The sequence below is a fragment of the Tiliqua scincoides genome, chromosome 4, assembly GCF_035046505.1.
Source record: "Tiliqua scincoides isolate rTilSci1 chromosome 4, rTilSci1.hap2, whole genome shotgun sequence".
Classification (NCBI taxonomy): Eukaryota; Metazoa; Chordata; class Lepidosauria; order Squamata; family Scincidae; genus Tiliqua; species Tiliqua scincoides.
Genome location: NC_089824.1, coordinates 189,559,274 through 189,579,544, shown reverse-complemented (window position 1 = coordinate 189,579,544; position 20,271 = coordinate 189,559,274). Strand labels below are relative to the sequence as shown.

The following is a 20,271-nucleotide window of genomic DNA, read 5'->3' as shown; positions in this document are numbered from 1 at the left end:
ATAACTTTTCCAATCTGGACTCAATTGCAGAAATTTTTGCTTCTGCAAATACTGCAGTGGATTAAGTTTGGCATATCTGAAGCTCTGACTCTGTTTTCTCCTAAAGGATTTGTCTTGGCCATATTTTTGTACCATTTCTTGACTGGCTTCTTGCTAATGACTTAGCTGTAAAATTGAGTGGGAAACTTTGACACAATCGTGCCTTTAAAATGTTCTTTGTATAAAATGTTTCATGAATAAGGAATTCTAAACTAAATTTACTCAAGATCTTCTGGAGCATTTAATCATTGTAGTGTCTAGGTTAAGCATATGGTATCGTAAATAGTCTGACCTAGCCGTTGCCTTTTCTCATCTGCAGGTGTATGTGTTTCAGCGCAGCATGGCTGTGGTCATCCGCTTACAAGGTCTCCCAATTGTGGCGGGGACTATGGACATTCGCCACTTCTTCTCTGGATTGACCATTCCTGATGGGGGCGTGCATATTGTAGGGGGTGAGCTGGGTGAGGCTTTCATCGTTTTTGCCACTGATGAAGATGCAAGGCTTGGTATGATGCGAACAGGTGGTTCCATTAAAGGGTCCAAAGTAACACTGTTGCTGAGTAGCAAAACTGAAATGCAAAACATGATTGAACTCAGTCGCAGGCGTTTTGAAACTGCGAATCTAGATATACCACCAGCAAATGCTAGCAGGTCTGGGCCACCATCTAGTTCTGGAATAAGTAGCAGGGTGACTCTTCCTACTACAGTACCTAACTTTAACAGTCCATCTCCTAGTGTAGTAACTACAGTTACTTCAGTTCATGAAAGCAACAAAAACATACCAACATTTTCCACTGCTAGTATGGGAACTGCACCTCCAAATCTTGGTTCTACCTTTGGAAGTCCTACATTTAGCTCCACTGTACCTAGTACAGCATCACCAATGAACACAGTCCCACCTCCACCAATACCTCCTATACCATCTCTGCCATCATTGCCCCCAATGCCTTCAATTCCTCCTATACCTGTCCCACCTCCTGTACCTACACTACCTCCTGTACCTCCTGTTCCCCCAATACCTCCGGTACCTCCTGTGCCACCTATGACACCTCTGCCTCCTTTATCGGGAATGCCTCCCATGAATCCCCCACCTGTAGCACCTTTGCCTGCTGGAATGAATGGGTCTGGAACAGCAATGAATTTGAGCAGTAATTTGAATCCGATGTTCATGAGTCCCATAAATCCTATACAGATCAGTTCCCAAAGTAGTGTGAAATCACTTCCTATAAATCCAGATGATTTATATGTCAGTGTCCATGGGATGCCGTTTTCAGCAACAGAATCTGACGTCAAAGACTTCTTCCATGGTCTCCGTGTGGATGCAGTGCATATACTGAAAGATCATGTAGGACGAAATAATGGAAATGGATTAGTTAAGTTTTGCTCTCCACAAGATACATTTGAAGCCTTGAAACGAAACAGAATGCTGATGATTCAGCGCTATGTTGAAGTTAGTCCTGCAACAGAGAGACAATGGGTGTCTGCAGGAGGCCATATAACGTTCAAGCAAACCATGGGTCCTTCTGGACAAAACCATCCATCTCCTCAGGCTCTTGCTATGTCCAAGTCACCTAATGGACAGAAAAGGTCAAGATCCAGATCTCCGCATGATCAGGGCTTCTGTGTTTATTTAAAAGGACTTCCCTTTGAATCTGAGAACAAGCACGTCATAGATTTCTTTAAAAAGCTAGATATTGTAGAAGACAGTATTTACATAGCTTATGGACCCAATGGGAAAGCACTTGGTGAAGGTTTTGTTGAGTTCAGAAATGAAACTGACTACAAAGCAGCTTTGTGCCATCACAAGCAGTACATAGGAAATCGTTTTATTCAAGTTCATCCCATAACTAAAAAAGCAATGTTGGAAAAGATAGAAATGATTCGGAAAAGACTGCAGAATTTTAACTATGACCAGCGAGAAATCATGTTGAATACAGAAGGGGAGACTGGCCCTCCAAAGCTATGTGCGCATATATCCAATATTCCCTACAATATTACCAAAATGGAAATCCTTCAATTTCTCGAGGGACTGGCAATAGAAGAAAATTCTATACAGATTCTTGTTGATACTAATGGGCAAGGCTTGGGGCAAGCGCTGGTCCAGTTCAAAAATGAAGAAGATGCTCGTAAGTCTGAGCGCTTACATCGAAAGAAACTGAATGGGAGAGATGTTGTGTTAAGAGTGATTTCCCTTGAAGAAATGAGAGAAATTGAGAGGAGTCCTCCCTCCCAAGGGAAAAAAATGTTGAAAATGCCATTACAAGGGAGTACAGCAATGCCAGTAGTGCAGAATGCTGGTGGGGATGAGCATTCATTCATAAGTAGTGGCTCAAAAGATGCAAACAGTGGTCCTCCTTTTCATTTTCCTAGTAACTTCAGTGGGGTTAATGCATTTGGTCCACCTCTTCCACCTCCAGGAATAGGTGGTGGTGGTTTTGGTGATTCCAGACCAGGAATGCCTTCTATTGGAAGTGGTGGTTTGCCTGGCCTGCCTGGTTCAGGAATTGATGTTCCAGGTTTTGGAGGTGGGCCTGGTAATTTAACTGGGCCATCAGGTTTTGGAGGGGGCCCCCAGAACTTTGGAAATGGACCTGGTAGTTTATCTGGTCCTCCTAACTTTGGTAATGGACCTCCAGGTCTTGCTGGAGGCCTTGGACACCTAAGTGGACCTCCAGGGTTTGGACCTGGACCTGGTAGCTTGCACATTACTGGGCCACCAGGGTTTGGTGCTGGTTCTGGAAAGCCAGGGCCAACTGTCATTAAAGTTCAAAATATGCCCTTTACTGTATCAGTGGATGAAATTTTGGATTTCTTCTACGGTTACCAGGTAATTCCAGGTTCAGTATGCTTAAAATATAATGAGAAGGGTATGCCCACTGGTGAAGCAATGGTTGCATTTGAGTCTCGTGATGAAGCAATGGCAGCTGTTGTTGATTTAAATGACAGGCCAATAGGCTCGAGAAAAGTCAAACTTGTTCTAGGGTAGCTGGTCATATAAAATGTTTGTAGAGTAGATTTTAGTGCTGTGATTAATGCATTCAGACTGTTTTATAGTAGTTTCAAGTTAGAACCTATACATTGTTTAAATTTGAAATTTGTTTTGACAAGATTGAGAACACTGGTTTAACTGTGTACAGAACAATCACTGCAAAGCTAAATATGCAGTTGTTCTGCTAGTACAGATTGGTGGAAAATACGGATTCTCATGAATAGAAAACTTAGCTAATGCTAAATTGGCCACCTAAGATTTATCAAGGAGTCTAGATTTGGTTTTATGAAACTTTGGATGAGGAAAACAGTCATGATGAAGTTAGTGATCTCTTAGCGGATGCTCTTGCAAGACATTGTAATATAGTAGCTATTCCTAGAGTTGGTTAAAAGCTGACTGAATTTGCTTTGTTTATATAGGTCAAAGATTTTTTCATTTTAAGTTCCTAATTTTGCAACTGAATAAAGTTCGAGTAAACACAGATGGTTTATGTATCTTATTTTTTTTCAAAGATTCTTGTTGTATGGACAGTGAAATTATGCACATTGAGAAACATTTAGGCAGTTTTCTATATATGAACAGAACAATCTGTAAAATTCCAGCTCTTTTGTGGAATAACTTTAGTTCTTATTTCAACTGATTGTATAGGATAAGACTTTTGCCACAAGTGCAGGTACCCTTGTTTTATTCTGCATATTTACTGTATGCTTAAAATGGAATACATGGAGGTGCCATACAGAGTCTTGATTTGAAAACATAACTGTTTAGATGGATTTGTTAGGACTGTATGTTACAGTTGGAATAGGATGCTCATTACTTGGTTTTTGTACATTGTGTATGTTGTGTATCTCTTTGAACCGCACTCTTATGGAATCTCTTGGCTTAATAAGTGAACATAGAGGACTGGCTGGGTTCATGCGAAGTGTCAATGTTAGCAATCACTTGTGTTACTATGACTCCATGAAATCTTGTGAATTGTTCTGAATCACTTAAGAAATTAAAGCTTTGAAAACTTCTCCCAATGCAGCTTGAGTTCCTTAAAATTTTTCTAGTAGATTACATTGTTTTGCTCAAACTCTGTGTAGAATTGTTATGTCAGTAGAACATTTTCTTAGGAAAGAGAAGATGTAATAATATAGAAAAGTAAAAATAGAATTTTGACTGTCCGCAATTAGATTACCATAAATGCAGATTCAACTAGTCTGGAAAAATGCCCTGCAAATCACTGTATTGGAAACAATTCATAAGCTATTCTATTTCTCAGTTGTAAGAAAGTGTCCATTTGAGTTGTGTATGACCAAACATATTTGAAGTACACACCTGGCCTTATGTAGAAATGCAAGTGGCAACAGTTGATTTCATCCAGTATGTAAGACAGATGTAAAAAAAATCTGTTGAATGCTACATCCTGAGAGGATTTTGCAGTACAGTAATGCTTTGAAGGACTGTGTGAAGGTATTGCAATGAAGAGGTGGCTACATTACAGATCTTGTAATTCATGAATTTGAAACTGTTTTGACAGGTCCAAGATGGTGCGCTTCTGAAAAGTGACATGATTGTACTATGCTGTTAAAATTACTAAGTCTCCTGTTAATAAAACTGTCTTTCTGAATATTCATGCTATCTATTTTAATTGTCTGGTGTGTTTCAACAGCAGACGTCTTTTGTTGACAGGCTAATAAAAATACCTTTTGGGGGAAATTTCCTGACTAGGAAATGGAAGTTTCTGCTTTTACTTTAAAGTTCTGGTCCCTATCAAATAGTTGGAAATTTTCATTTATTTGGATTCTGTTTACAGTATTTTCTGCAAGAATAAAATCATGATCTATTAGAAGAAATGGTTGAATTAAGAAAATAGCATGTGGCTGCAGAATTTAGTAACTATCTAAATTTTGAAAACTTTCCAGCATTGCTTTTCTTGGTGTGAAATGCATTTGAACTGCTGGCTTCTAGTTTTTATTTAATGTGTTATGCACTTCGTTTTTCTTGGTATCTGAGGTCGAACTGTTGGCATATTCTGTAAATACTTTGGACGGTACTGCCACTATTGGGAAGCATCCTTTTATACACATTAATCCAGTTTCTGTTGGAAGTTTCATCTGATTTTTATTGCATATGTTTAAGTGGATTTAAACACTTTACAAATGGTGCACTTGTGAATTGTGTGTGTGTGTTTTTTTAAGCACCTGTTTTATGGTGAGAAGGTATTAACCAATTTCTGCCCAACCCACAGGTGTACATATTTGATTCCTGTTGCGTATATGCAACGTTGGGTAGAAATGGCTTACATTAGCAGTTTATCATGGTTCAGTAATAACCTAATGGACCAGGATGTGGGTGGGTGTGTATGTATTATATATTAATGGAACATTTGTTTTCTGGGTAAATTGTAGAATTAAGAAATATTCAAAGAGCTTATTTCACTACACAGTTTTAATCACATCATATATTCATACAATGTAGAAGCAAATTTAGGAAATTCATTTCCTACGTATCCTATCTATACACTTGTTTGTATATTATACAGGCCAAAACACAATTGGGAGCCTGTTTATATCTTATTGAGATTAAAAATGTTATCTTGGAAAATTCTGTAAGTGAGCAGTCAGTAGGGCAGTCTTACCTAATTCAAGTTCCTTGATGGCCACAATAAATTGCATAATAGTTCTATTAGGAGGAAAACCAATCTAACACTTGCTAGAAGATAGGAGGGTGAGGAAACTGAAGCAGCATGTCTTTCATAATCCTGTTGGATTACCTTTTAGAATTGGAGACCCAAGTGGCATCTTTAGCATGAAAAACCTTTCACCAGCATAAGTTGGTGTGCTTGCTTTGGCCTTCTTAAAGAGAGAGTGCCTTACTACAGTGTCTATGTCCTGGTAACATTCAGAGTTGATTAAAGCAATCCTTTGAATGCAGGTTTGCTCTTCAAAACTACTTTATTTGCTTCCAAATGTGACCGTTAGATTACTAAACTGACTTTGGAATATATATCCCCAATACGGGGTTCGGGAGTGGAGTCTGCTATGAGGCTGCAATCTAATTTGTGCATCACTTGACATAAATTTCATTAAATACAAAGAAACCTCAGAGTATACATAGGATTTTGCTGTTAGAATTTCTGCAAGAAGATGATGCTGTTATGGTATTGAAATCACAGGCTTTCTGTTTTCAGGCAACATAAAGTACTGTGTGAGAAAATAAAGCTATCACTTTATCCAGCCAAGATCTGTGATGTTGAAATGTACACCCACATTTGGTGTAAACTAGGTACACATAGATACCTTTGTACAATATGATCAGGTTAGATTGGGGCACAACCATTCTAGATTGGAAATAAGTTTTCTTAACCGGAAATTTTTCTTGTTAAAGGAAATAAGTTTCTTAGCCTTGAATTGAGATTCTTATAAGGCTGCAGTAAGATCAAGTGAAGTTTATTTTTGGAGCAAGAAGTGCTATGTGCTAGAGCAGGGGTGTCCAAAGTTTTTGGCAGGAGGGCCACATCATCGCTCTGACACTGTGTTGGGGGCTGGGGGAAAAAATTAATTTACACTTAAAATTTGAATAAATTTACATAAGTATATAAATGAATATATTAAAGATGAACTTATATGAATGTATGAAGGTCTTGCAATAGCTCAAGGCCTATAAAAGGCCTTGCACAAAGCAAGGCCAGCCTTTCCTTTACTGCTGCTACTGCATCACAGACATGAAACAACAAGCAGTGAAAGGAGCCCTCATCCCACAGCTCACGAAAGAGGTCAAACAGTTGCCCTCACACTGAGAGCAGTTGTGTCGGGTCAGTGCGGGCTCCAACAAATCTCCGGACGGCAAGAGACTCATTGGAGACTGGGGGCTCCCTGAGGGCCACATTGAGAGACCTCGAGGGCCGCAAGTGGCCCCGGGGCCGGGGTTTGGGCACCCCTGTGCTAGAGAATTATGTTTACAGTAAAGTATTAAGCTGATTAATTCAGTTTAGAACTACACTAGAGTGAATCGGGAAAATGTCACAGATTATGAAGTGGAGAAGCTTATAAATTGCATTTAAAGAACTGTGAACTTTGCCTCTGCAAAACTTGAATCTGAGAATGCTTGCTGTCTTGTGCATATATAAAAATATTGTGTCAGAACAAGATAGGAAAAAAAAATTTGAATGATCATAGAAAACTTATAGAATGCCAGTTGAGTTCAGATATCTTGACAGAGACATTGTTGACACTTTAATTTTTGATACTTTGTTTTCTTATTACCTTTAGTAATATACAGTTATGTGATTTATGCAATAACTAGAGTTCAGTACATAGAGATGACAAATGGAAAATTTCTGGGATCCAGTTCAGCTCCTATTATGTCAAGTAGGGACCCAGACAACACTACAAGCAGAAGTTTTTTTTGTAGGGTGTGGCATGTGTAGCAACAACTCATTGGAATGCCATTTGATGGTGATGTATGTTGAGTTTGGGCCTACAGCTTTTCCTGCCTGAAAGCAGCCCTGCAGATAAACTGGTTGCAGATGAGCAGCATTAAGCAATTTGCTGTTAACCTGTGTCAGCTAGAGCTCAACCTTGGCACTACACAATGAAGAGCTCAGTCCTAAATAGGTGTGCTGCCAGATGCCTGAAATTGTGATCAAACTTTGTGGGGATTTGACTTTACTGTGCCATTTATCATGATTTTCCTATATGGGAAAAATCTGTGACATGTGCTTTTCAAAAGGAATGCACAAAGGGAGTCAAATTCTGCAACAGAGTACTGTGACGGTCATCCACTAAAATTGAGTGTTGGGAGAGTTAGGGCAGACTAATGAAAATATTTCTTTACTCAGCATGTAATTAGTCTGTGGAACTCCTTGCAACAGGAAGTAGTGATGGCATCTTGCCTTTAAGAGGGAATCGGTCAAATTTCTGGAGGAAAAGTTTATCACAGGTTACAAATCATGGTAGGTATGTGCACACTCCTGGTTTTGGAGGTAGGCTACCTCAGATTGCCATATGCAGGGGAGGGCACCAGGATGCAGGTTGTGTCTTGTCCTCTTGTGTGCTCCCTGAAGCATTTGTTGGGCCACTGTTAGATGCTGAAAGCTGGACTAGATGGTCCTTCGGCCTGATCCAGCAGGGCTCTTCTTATGACCTATATAAACTACAGATTTGCATAACCTCTCATTTTGTGTACTTCTGCTAATCATGGTGAAGGACAGAGCTACGCCAGTTGTGGAAGTCCATGTTGACCAAATGAACATCTAATTTAAGCAATCACTCTGGTTTCAGTTACATTTCCAAGCATATCTCTGTACTCATAAGACTTTTGTGAATTGCAGGTTGGAGTGAAAACAAAAGTTGTCAGGAATGTAGATTTGAGTGCATTTGCCCATAGTTGTAGTTGTACATACATAGTTGTAGCTTGTTATCGACTGCTTTGTATCCAAAGAGTGTGTGGCATTCTGCATGGAACATAAAACGTTAAATCATCTCAGTTACCCTTGTATGGTTAGTTAGACTGAGAGAGTCGCTGTGGTTATGCTGAGAGGGTGGGCATTCTAGGAAGCTTCATGGCTGAGTGGGACTTTGAACTCTGAGTCTGGCATTATATCAATCCAGCAACAGTATTGAGACTTGAAGAATAAATTACCTCGGAATAGATGTTCTGGAAGTAATGTTCTCTTGTTCTGGTTGAACTCCTTCAGTTGGTCATTATAGTAAGTGTTCCAAAGTGACATGGGTGGCTTGGCCCACAGTTGGTGGTTTGGTTTTGAAACGCATTGGTCTTCAGTTTCAACTGTGTCTAATATAGCAGATGATTAAAAACTCCCACTAAAACTGTTTATTAGAATGTAAAAGATCTTTCAAAACTTGCTCCTTTGCCTTTTAGACTGGCGAAGTGTTGACTAGTGATCCTCTTATGTAGACTTGAAGTTATTATTTGCCAAGTAATGACATTCAAGGGCAGCTAGCTAGGTGTCCTCTAAATAAAGAGAAACTACATAGACTCCTATAAAGGTTATCAAACTGGTAAAAGCTGACCCACAAATACAGCAATGTTAATTTTAAATTGCCTTCTATGGCAAACATGCTTTTTTGATTGTAGCATCCCAGCATGCTCTTGCATTCTCTGTAGTAAAGCTGTATAGTATTCTGTTTGGGTATGTGACTTTGAAGCAGGACATTTTAAAAGGACAGGAAATGGTGATTTCATTATATAATACAAAATGGATGGAGAGAATACATTTGTATAGCCCAAAAATGACAAAAAAAACCCACAGGAACATTTGTTTACTGAACAAGCTTTGTTTTGCCTATTGGACTTCTCATTGGAGAACATACTATTTTGGCCACAGGCCTGCCAAAATATTGTTCTGATGGATTTAAGCTAAAGAACCCAGAGGTTAACCCCTTTGAATGTTAACCACTTTAAGGTAGGTGGAACGTGGAGCTGTGTAATTGGCTGTATGTAAATTAGCAATTGGGCACATTTCAGTTGTCTGTTCTCTAATAAAATGTTTTTGTTCATGATCTATAGACTAAGTTTTGCTTTCATGTAGTGCCTATTCCTCTATCACTTAGACCAGCGGTTCTCAAACTTTCAGGGAGAAGCAAGGTAAGTTGTTGCGGGGGTGGGGGAAGGCAGCAATACGATATAGAGGATTGCACTGCTGCCAGGGACAAGGTGGGGTTTTCTACTTGCCTACAGCCAGCTCCAGCCTCCTAGGGTGTGGTTTGAAGAGCCTGTTGACCCCTCTGCAGCACTCCTCATTCCTCCAAACTTCGGAACATCCACTTCCAGTTTCATGATGAAAATAGGAAGTGGGTGTTTTTACTTTTTACCAAAGTGTGGAAGCTTGGGGAGCACTGCAGAGGGGTCAGCAGGCTCACTAGACCCTCTCCCTGAGGATGGAGCTGGCTGTAGGTAAGTAGAAACCCCCGCCCCCCCATCCCTGGCAGAAGCGTGATCCTGGGAATAACACTGCTGCCTTGCTCCCATTCCTGCCCCTCAAGGGGCTAGAGGCAGGGCTTCTCAGGCTGGGGCATCACAACATTTACTCTAAATGAATAAAAATTTACAATTGAATAAAAGCTGTTGGATCATTTCACCCACAGTGACAAGGATGATAAACCTTTCTCTTATATTACATCAGTGCAGCTGAACCTTTTAAAACTGAGGAGACAACCAGAACAGATGCTACATCAACTTTGAACAGTCCACACTTAATAGACTTCAGTGTGTGAAATAGACTTCAGTGCGTGAGCAAAACCAGCCACCTTAATTTGATTCTAAAGTCAGCTGCTTGCATCTCAAATTTTTGTTCCATTAACAGGACAGGAGTCCTTCTACGTATGAATGGAATCTCCTTGCGTGAGAGTACAACCCTATGTTTCTTGAAAAAGGGAACCTTTTGAGATGCCACAGGAATTTCTATGTAGTCACCGGTTTTTCACATTGCCCACAGCTGTTGAATCACTCTTGTTGCCTTTAAACTTCATAGAAACTTCAGGTTGTGCAAAACTAAAGAAAAGGTGTATGGTTGTATAAGCTTTACTTCAGTGTTTGGTGTATAGTCAAAATTCCTTATATCTAGGAATGAAATCCCATACTGAATGTCATCTTGTACAGGTCTTGAAGAATCCTAGGCCTAAAGTTGCCTGGTTTCCTAAAATGTTTTTGTTAGTGCTTTGGAATTTGGAAAATTTTGATTCAAGTGCTGTGTACATCTGATTCCTGTGAATTTGAAATATTTATTATAGCTTCTTTAGATAAATCAGGGCAGCTTTTTGCAGTAGTCTTCCATCTAGGCAGTAACTGGGTTGATGCCTTCTTACCTCCAACAGTGCAATAGTATTGAGTGTTCCTGGACCAGTATAGTGTTGCATGCTCAAGTTACTAGCCCAGCCAGAGAGTTGTCTCCTTAGTTAATTCAACCTCTGAAAGTGCTGTTGGGATAATCATAAGGCTGACTGAAATAAAGAATTGAATGCTATATAAATTATAGCTCCCTCAAAAATACCTGTTTAAAGGGATATGGCAACAATTAAACAAATTCAAGGAGAGTGTTTCTGATCTAAGCAATTGACCTTTTTGATGAGGAAATGATGGAATCTGCATGGTGACCCTTTGAGTTGATGACAGGCTGGCAATAGTGTATATGCTTCCCTGATGCAAGCCAATGTTGCTTCTGCTCAAATGGGTTTTTCTGCTTCTTTCCCTGCTCGCTCAAGTCTCTTGATCCATGTGATAGGCTGTTGCTGGACTGCAAAATTTATTACCCCCCCCCCTTGCAGAGAAATGCTTTTCTGCACCTAAGCCTATAACTGGTCCTTGAAAAGTTTGACTAAGAGTGCTTGTTGGTCAAGTGATGGCTGTTAGTGTTATGATATTCTTTTGAACAAAAATTAAATGTGTTTAAGAACACTTTTAGTTTAGACCATTAAAGAGGTCTGTCCTTGCACTAAAATGACTTGTTGTATTGAAAATATAGCAGTGATGCTGAAAATAAAATTTTGCTAAAGAATGAAGCAAACATGGAGAAATTGTGCAAAAAATGCTGAATAAATTACATTGGTTCCTGGCTCCTTTGTTGCTGGTTGGCAAAAATCTCTGGACTTCCAAAGAGTCAAATATGGATCTAAGCTGAGCAGCAATTTATTTTCTCCACAACTTAAGAGACGAGGATATGCTGATTAAGTCTTCTCTTCACAAATGGAAACTGAAGATTTCACTGAGACACTGAAAGTGCATCTTTAATGGCTTGTTGGTTTCTGCAGTACCTTTGAGTCTCAATGTTGCCTGGTTCGCATTAACTTGAGTGGTAACTTCTCTGTACTTTGCAAGGCTAAAAGATGACTGTCGGAGTTGCTTTGTGTGTGTTGTGGCAGCAAGCTGTGTATCCTAACATACCTACACTGAAAGCAGCATACACTTCTAGATTTGCATGTAAACTGTCAGATATGCATCAAAATGTGACATGCAAAGTGGTTCCTGCTTTAAATATTTTGCCTCAAGAAAATTATATTGAACATATTTAGAAAGTACAGGTCCAGCCTATTTATACACGGATTTTTTAGACACAGATTTGACTCAACACGAATGGCCACTGCAAATGAGAAGGAATGTGCTGATCCCTGGAGAAGGGGAAAAATGCACCCCTTTAAAATCAGTTTAAAAAACCGATCCTTTACAATAGGCTCCTCCTTCAAAGTCCTTTAACAATAGCCTCGTTAATGAGAGAGAGAGAGAGGGCAGCTGGCTGACAATCCATCAGTCCTTCTCTCTCCAGGCAACCCCTCCCTTTCCCCTGAGCATGTGAAAGAAAGGTGATCACTTTGCATTGGTGAAGGGAGGGGCTGAGTGAAGCACCTTTATAAGCGCTTGGAGGAGGACTGATTGTTGGATTGTCATCTTAATGACTATCTTAACATCACAAAGGTCAGCAAGGCTGTTTTTAAATCACTGGAGCAAAGAAACTTTTTTTTTTGCCAACCACAAATGGGACCCACATGAATGAGGCTCAACCTGTAGTGTCAATTTACATGTCACCGCTGATTCTTTCAATGACAAATGTAAAAAAATAGAGAAGAACTTTTAAAATAAGTGTTGCATTATTATGAGAGCATTTGATGGGGAAAGACATTTGTGGGAAAAATGCATTTTGAGTTTCTCAACTTCAAGGCATGCATTACTTGCCCTTCCCTATACAGCATGAAGAATAGGCTTTTGATTCTATCCTCCCATTGGTAGTGTTTGCAATATAGCATACATTCAGCATGTCCCACACAAAAGCTGCTTAAATTGCAAGATTGCACCAATTGTGCATTTCACTCTTGCACCTCATAGTATGTAATTAGTCCCATTGTGAATTGTGCTTCATGAATTCTTTCCCTTTGGAATGCATGATATCCTATAATTCTGTGCCAGAAAGAGGAGTTGAAGACTATTTTATTCTTTACTTCATGAGTAGGTAAAAGAAATAAGGGGATCAAGTCTTGCTATCAGTTGTACTGTTTTTTATTCTAGAGCAAGTGTACATCTTAGCTGCAGAGTATGTAACACAAAATTTAAATGCAGTAGTGGCAAGAATTGCTCCCTTTTGAGCAAAGTGTGCTGCACAGTAGAAATAAAGTTGTATAGCACCCACATTGTTTTCTCCAGAGGAGGCAGATATGGCTACATGTTGCAAGACTTGCCCAACATGTATGTTTGGCCTGTTTTTCATGATATCCTTCCTCTAGGAAACAAACAGTGCAAAGCAAGAGCATTCTCCTAATGGAAACTGTTGGCAGCCTAACACTATTGCTGACTGTTTTTATTTTATTGTTACAATTTCAATATAAACGGCCATCTTCAATTCATTCAATCTTCAGTTTTTATATTAAAAGCTTTCTACTGTATCTGACCTCATGAAAAGCCTTGAGTATGCCCATGAATTATGGGATTTGAAAATCTGGTCAAGCAATAGAGTTCACAGGATTAACTGTGAAATAAAACCTTTTGAGTTCAAACCAAGAGGAAGGCTAGTCCAAATAGATTTTACTCTTCAAAGTACTGATGAATTTTCTATGTTTTGAGTCCAGAATACTTTCCTTTATTTGTACAAGAAATGAACAGGACACTGTCTTAACCAACCAGGTAGATAAGAATCAAGAGTAATGCAGGACTAGATTGGTTGCTGGCATTCATGCTTAACTGCAATCTCTGTACCAGAGGTGGAGAATCCTTTGTTTCATTTTGGAATTTAATGAAGGAAATTTTTAGATAACCCATTGACTGGACAGTTAATACTCCGCTGAAAGTTACTGGTTTTTAAAAAGTGAATAAACATTGTCACGTCTGGATAAACATTCCATTTTTTCTATGTGAAAAGCTAGTTTCCCCCCCATTTCATTTTCTTTCAGAATAAAAATGATCTTTGAGCTATATGTTACATCTTGTGCACAGCTTTTTCAGTGTAAGAGATTCATATCTGGAAAGCAAATGTCTCTGGGGGAAATCCCCTTGTCAACTTCTGTACCTCAGTTGGCATATTCAACTCTGTTGAATAACAGTGGTTACTGTAATCGTACTATAGAGCCACACTCATATTTATATCGAACACTGAAATTTATAGCGCATGAGGAAAAATCCTGTTATAGCCGAGCAAAATTTGTGTTTGGACAATAGCACATATATGAGAAATGTTAGGCATTCCCACCTGTATTACAGTGCCAATGGCAGTATCTCCCATCAGTGTGAACAGTGGTATGCATCTAATTGTGTACGTGTTAGGCTACATGCACAGAAAACCTGCTTAAATGTGTGCCTTTGCTTTCTGCTGAACTAGAGCAAAAGATGCAGAGTATGCATCTGCAATATTTTTGTAAACATTAAGTATTCTTAATACATGCCCCATATGAATAAACAGTGAGATCCTAAGAATAATAGCTGGGTTAGAAGCTTTTTAAGCAAAAAGGCCCCTTTAAAAAAAGTGACAGGATGAAAATGCATAAATCTTGCCAAGTAAACCTAAGGATATCAGTGACCAGGGAGCAGGCAGCTTTAAAAAAGCAATAAAATATATTTTAAAATACTCTGGAAGAACACTCAAATGTGTGAAAATTAAATCACCAAGAATCTAACAATCATATGTTCCTGCTTTAACAAAAGAGGATGTGGATGAGAAGAGCTGTGTCTGAACACTTCAGTTTCTGGAATTTTTCCAAAGCTTGAAAGTATGTGTAATCAGTAAACCATCAGGACAAGGTGACGTTCATCCTGAAGTCATGAAGAAACTTAATAGAATACTGCTGATCTTCTAAACCTAACTACTAATATAACTTTTATATTGGCTTATTTATCCACAGTTTTGGGAAGAAGTTAGTATAAAATCAGGTTTTTAAAAGGCCTGGAGAGGCCCAGTACTTGGCATATTGTGAATAAACCATTGTTTAAGCAATCTTATCTAAATAGCTTAGATATATTTTAGCAAATCAGAGAACTTCTCCACAGCAGCATAGTGGAGAGATGTAGTTTTCTGGTATAGCTGATGAGTAGAATCTTAGTTATATTTTCACATTGTTATGTGTTGAGAATTAGTTCAGCTCAAAATATGTAATCAAAGTAGATATGTTTCTGGGGAGAAATCACAATGTATCACAGCAATCAAAATAGTTTAAGAACAGAACAGAGGATAGAAAATGATGAATGTAAGCCTCTATGCAGCATATTTGTTATGTGTGTTACATTATAGGCAAGAAATGATGAATAAGAAAAATATAGGCTGTAGCATATAAGCTGTAGTGGACTGAAGAATTTCTCTTGTGTGAAGGTGACTTTTTACTCTTCAAGTTAGAAAGAGCCCTTCCATAAGTTGAGCACCTTTGGATCCAACATCACAACATTTTGTTTTCATGCAGTAGAATCCTGTTCTAGCATTCATCTGACTTAAAACAAAAGGAAGTACTACCCAGTACATGACTCTCTGAGCCTGCCTAACAGTAGCTTGCAGTGTAACTAAGTTCAGAAAAATAAAGAAAACAATAGCAACTATTAAATAAGATACTGAGTGTGTGGGACCTTGTTATGGACTGTTTTTTGCCAAAAAAAGGAAGTGATCAACGGAGACTGCAGCATTATGTAGTGGCAGGTATAGTTGTAGGTGTCAGAGCATTTGGAATAAACAAAAGCAGGAGGCCTAGAGTAAGCCCAGTGAAGTTTTTCATGTCGGTATCCTATACAATTCATACTCCAGGTGTATCACAGATTAAGAGCTTACATTTGAAAGGCATGAAAGCAAAGGAATTCAAGATGATAGTTTTCAAGAATGGTGTATAAAGTAGATAGATCATGAGATTAATGTTTTGTGAGCATGCTGGAAATGAGATAGGCTGTTCTTCACTTAGGACTACAGTATAGCTTTGGACAGGCATTCAAATTCTTAAGCTGACTAGTGCAGTGCTGTGAAGAAAATAAACACAGAGGATGCCAAGATGTCAAAGGGTAAATAGCTGCCTATTCACCAGGAGAACTGAAATTGATCACCTAGTTTAACCTGCTGCTCCATATATAAGGTTCTGTATCTAAAGAACCTTACAAATGCATTTGTCTTCTTCAAACCCATACTTTTATGAAAGGAGGCAGCTGCAGAGCTGTTCAAATATCCTTGGGCAAGTTGACAATTTTGTGTTGATTCATCAGAAATAATCCTGCTATCCATATTCTGTTTTAGGGAATGAAATATTCTATGAGGTTCTGCCCCTTGATTTTTGAGCATTCTCATTAGTGTTCCTATCTTTGAGTAATTTTTGTTCCTATTTAGATCATGTATTGTGGTGATGCAGTTATGTTTGAATATATTTCTATTGTGCCGCCCAATTCACTTCCTGCTCATCACTTCTGAAAAATGAGTTTAAAATACATAATAGAAGATGCATTCAGTTCAAACCAAAACAGAAGGATACTTATGAATGAGACTGCATAATTATCAGGTGAAACTTTGGAAGTAATGCACATCACTCGCTGTTAGCACAAAGTAAAGCATTATTCACAGTTAATGGTGGTCAGAAGTAACTAAAGGACTATAAATACCATTGCAAGTAAGCAATAGACCACTTCTTCATGCTTCCCTATATAGCCAATTTAAAAGATGTCTATATATGTCTTCTCAAAGACTAAATATGTCTTCTCACATTTCTAAATAGTTCTCAGAAATATATATTTAAATAAAATTGAAAGGTTTCTGACATTAAATCAAAATTCAGGGATCTGTATTGGAAAAAAAAGAAATCAACTCTTAAGAGAACACTACTGACCAGTTCACGATGTGTTGTGACTATGCAGAGATCTAGTTCGAACAGTTATATTCCTGTCTCAATATGAAGTGTGGAACAACCAAAATAGAAGGTTACAGGTAAAAGTATGCTTCCCCCTTAAATCGCATTGCAGAGTCCAAAGTGACAATTATGTTCAGAAGGCTTAAGCAAATCAATGAATTATGTATTTCCAAAGAAGAGCCCTGCTATATTAGATTAAAACCCTATCTGATCCTTTTGCCTACAGTGGCCAATGACTCTACGAAGGTCACAAGCTGAAGATTAAGGTGTATATACCCCTTCTGGTGTTGATTGCTGTAGGTGGTATTCAGAGGCACACTGCCTTTGGAGGTGTTAACTTTTGGCCAGGAAGGAGCTAAGCCTGCATACTTATGTTTCTTGGTTTCTGCTCCAACTATTTCTACTAATTGGATGCAAACAAAATGTGGTGTTCTTCAATGGCACTTTGCTCTGTATACTGACCCTAAAGTCTGCAAAGGTAGAATATGGGAAATTGACTGGAGATCAGGTTGATGCGATAAGGATGTTGACATGAATCCCTGCTGGGGATCTTGAATTAGAACCTCATGATCTGATGCTTGGGCCAAACACCTAGTGAGTGATGGACAACTGTGGTCAGGACCATCTCATGCAAAGGAGTATAGATGTGGCATTCTGGGTTTTGTGACTGCCCAGGTCTGGAATAAATACTGGAAGTCTGGCCTTTGGCCTGTTTGCTTTCTGTTTCAACTTCTGGCTCCAGCTTCCACTGCTGAAATCACAGCTCCACCCATTCACCTGAAGCATCCCTGTGCTGGCAAGCATGTCTTCTGTGTCCAAATTCAGGTACAGCTGGCTTGAGTGCCCCCAGTTCAGAAAACGCAAAAGGGCAATTGTATTAACTTTTGTTAACTGACTGAGCACCAAAGAGACACTTTTTTCCAGTTTTTAAAACTTTTTGGAGTTTTACCTGTGTCTGTTTGGAGGTGTTTGGTATTCATTTTGAAAAGTTAATAAAACTGAATGACTTTTAAAATCTTTACATGTTCTCCAAAATCCGCTGCTCCTGAAAGGCTTTTTTTGAAGTTATTTTCCACTTCCTTACTTGGCCACTATTGGTTGACGATATTATCCCTATCCATGTCATCAAATGCTGGTCCCTGGCCTAATTTTCCACTCCACTCTTTATCTTCTCTAATTGTAGATTAACACTCTAGGCCAGACTCACTTTTTTAATTCAGTTTTGCCAAGTGTGGTGGTGCTAATCATTGTGCTTTTCCATGTGTTTAACATCCCTGAGACAAACTGGTTGGTATAATAAAAAGATTTAATTCAAGAGCTGAGTGAATGCCTGGATTATGTAATGCAGGAAAGAATCTGTGGAATGACAATAAGCACCCATAAACATATAATTTAAAAAAAACTAAACTCCAGACATTAGTTGAAAAAAGGACTATCCCTTCAGAGTATCCAAAAACTCCACCCAAGAGTTTGTATACCTTTGTGTTATAGACTAAACACACACAATGCAGTAATCATAGAAGACACAGTGCCCTTCAGGCCATGCTGTTGACCTACTGCTGTTTGTGATGCCCCCTCTCCATTGAGTTCCATAATATAAGAAGGGCCCTAACTTTTTATGCACTTTGAAAATTACTGGATGAGCAACTCCAATTTAATTACCAGTGAACCCAGGGAGAAATATTGTCTGACACATTAAGGCTGCGATCCTAAACACTTTCCTGAAAGTAAGCCCCATTGAACAAAATAGGACTTATTTCTGAGTAGACCTGGTTAGGATTGTGCCTTCAGTCTGATGTTTACTGATAAGCAAGGACCGAATGAGGTAACGTGAAGAAATGTGTTGAATTTATGAGGTGCAAAAAAGGTGCAAAAGAGAGCGACTAAGATGATTACTGGGCTGGGGCACCTTCCTTATGAGGAAAGGCTACGGCGTTTGGGCCTCTTCAGCCTAGAAAAGAGACGCCTGAGGGGGGACATGATTGAGACATACAAAATTATGCAGGGGATGGACAGAGTGGATAGGGAGATGCTCTTTACACTCACATAACACCAGAACCTGGGGACATCTACTAAAATTGAGTGTTGGGAGAGTTAGAACAGACAAAAGAAAATATTTCTTTACTCAGCGTGTGGTTGGTCTGTGGAACTCCTTGCCACAGGATGTGGTGATGGCGTCTAGCCTGGACGCCTTTAAAAGGGGATTGGACAAGTTTCTGGAGGAAAAATCCATTATGGGGTACAAGTCATGATGTGTATGCGCAACCTCCTGATTTTAGAAATGGGCTATGTCAGAATGCCAGATGCAAGGGAGGGCACCAGAATGAGGTCTCTTGTTATCTGGTGTGCTCCCTGGGGCATTTGGTGGGCCGCTGTGAGATACAGGAAGCTGGACTAGATGGGCCTATGGCCTGATCCAGTGGGGCTGTTCTTATGTTCTTATGGTGCCATAAAACAGTGCATTAATTGCAAGGAGCTGTCAACACTACAACAAATGAACCTGGATTGTGAACATTGGTTGAAATACCAAATTTTATTTTGATGGGGAGGATAGCCAAAGCAAGCTTCACTAACAGATTTTTTTTTTTTGCTGTGATGATTGAGTTATGGAAACAAGAACTTAAAACACACCAAGCAAATGTTCAAGAATAGAATAGTAATAGCAAATTGTTGACAAGTTTGCCATGTGAAGTTTGGAGAATCGGTGTGCCACTCTAGAATACGCTGTACGTTCCATGGTATGGTTTCAGGTCTAGTCTGATAAGATAACCAGGTAATAACATTGGACAAAACTGGTAAGCAGGAATGTGGATTTGGTTATGCCAGAATCTGTTCTTGTTGAGTTCAGGCATGAATAACTCATGTTGCCTGTGCCATGTGATGTGCATGGAGTATATAATCCAGTTACCTAATGCTTCCTTCCAGTTCCTCTCTTTTGATTACTTAAGTATTTCAGGCAAGAGCTATATAGGGTAGTTGAACAAGCAAGAAGTGATACATGATTAAAAGACTTAAATGAGAAGTACACTTCTTAAGGCCGCAATCCTAACCAACTTTCCAGCACTGACATAAGGGCAATGCAACTCTGAGGTAAGGGAACAAACATTGCCTTACTTTGAGGAGGCCTCCATGACTGCCCCCCAACTGGAGGATGCAGCACATGCCCCACTGGTAAAGCTATGCCAGTGCTGGAAAATTGGTTAGGATGGCACCCTCACTTTTAAGTATCAAACCATGTGACTACCTGGAATCAAAGTATTTGAAATAATTCACTAATCTTTACTGAATCAGTGATTGCACTAAGACTGGATGAAGCTGCATAAATAAAGGAATTGCTTATACGAATATTTTTCCCTGTAGTAGACCTTGTCAGTAAAGAGCAGCAGTTATGTGTCTGAAGTCAAGTAATCCATATGAAACCTTTGTTTCCCTGAAGCCTTTGTAACC

At 39.1% G+C, this 20,271-nt stretch overlaps 1 protein-coding gene across 5 annotated transcripts in view; it reads left to right on the top strand.

The window, feature by feature from the left end:
• RBM12 (RNA binding motif protein 12) overlaps positions 1-20,271 on the top strand; it is a 62,490-nt gene that overhangs the window by 8,935 nt on the left and 33,284 nt on the right. The window contains exon 3 of one of the 5 annotated variants that reach the window (XM_066625844.1): positions 359-3,013. The exons of 2 other annotated variants lie outside the window; for them this stretch is intronic. In XM_066625844.1, coding sequence (XP_066481941.1) covers positions 380-3,013 — 2,634 coding nt within the window. In that variant the 5' untranslated portion in view covers positions 359-379. Of the gene's footprint in view, positions 1-358; positions 4,645-20,271 lie in introns of those variants that run through there. 2 more of the 5 variants (XM_066625840.1, XM_066625843.1) reach the window with 2 other exon arrangements.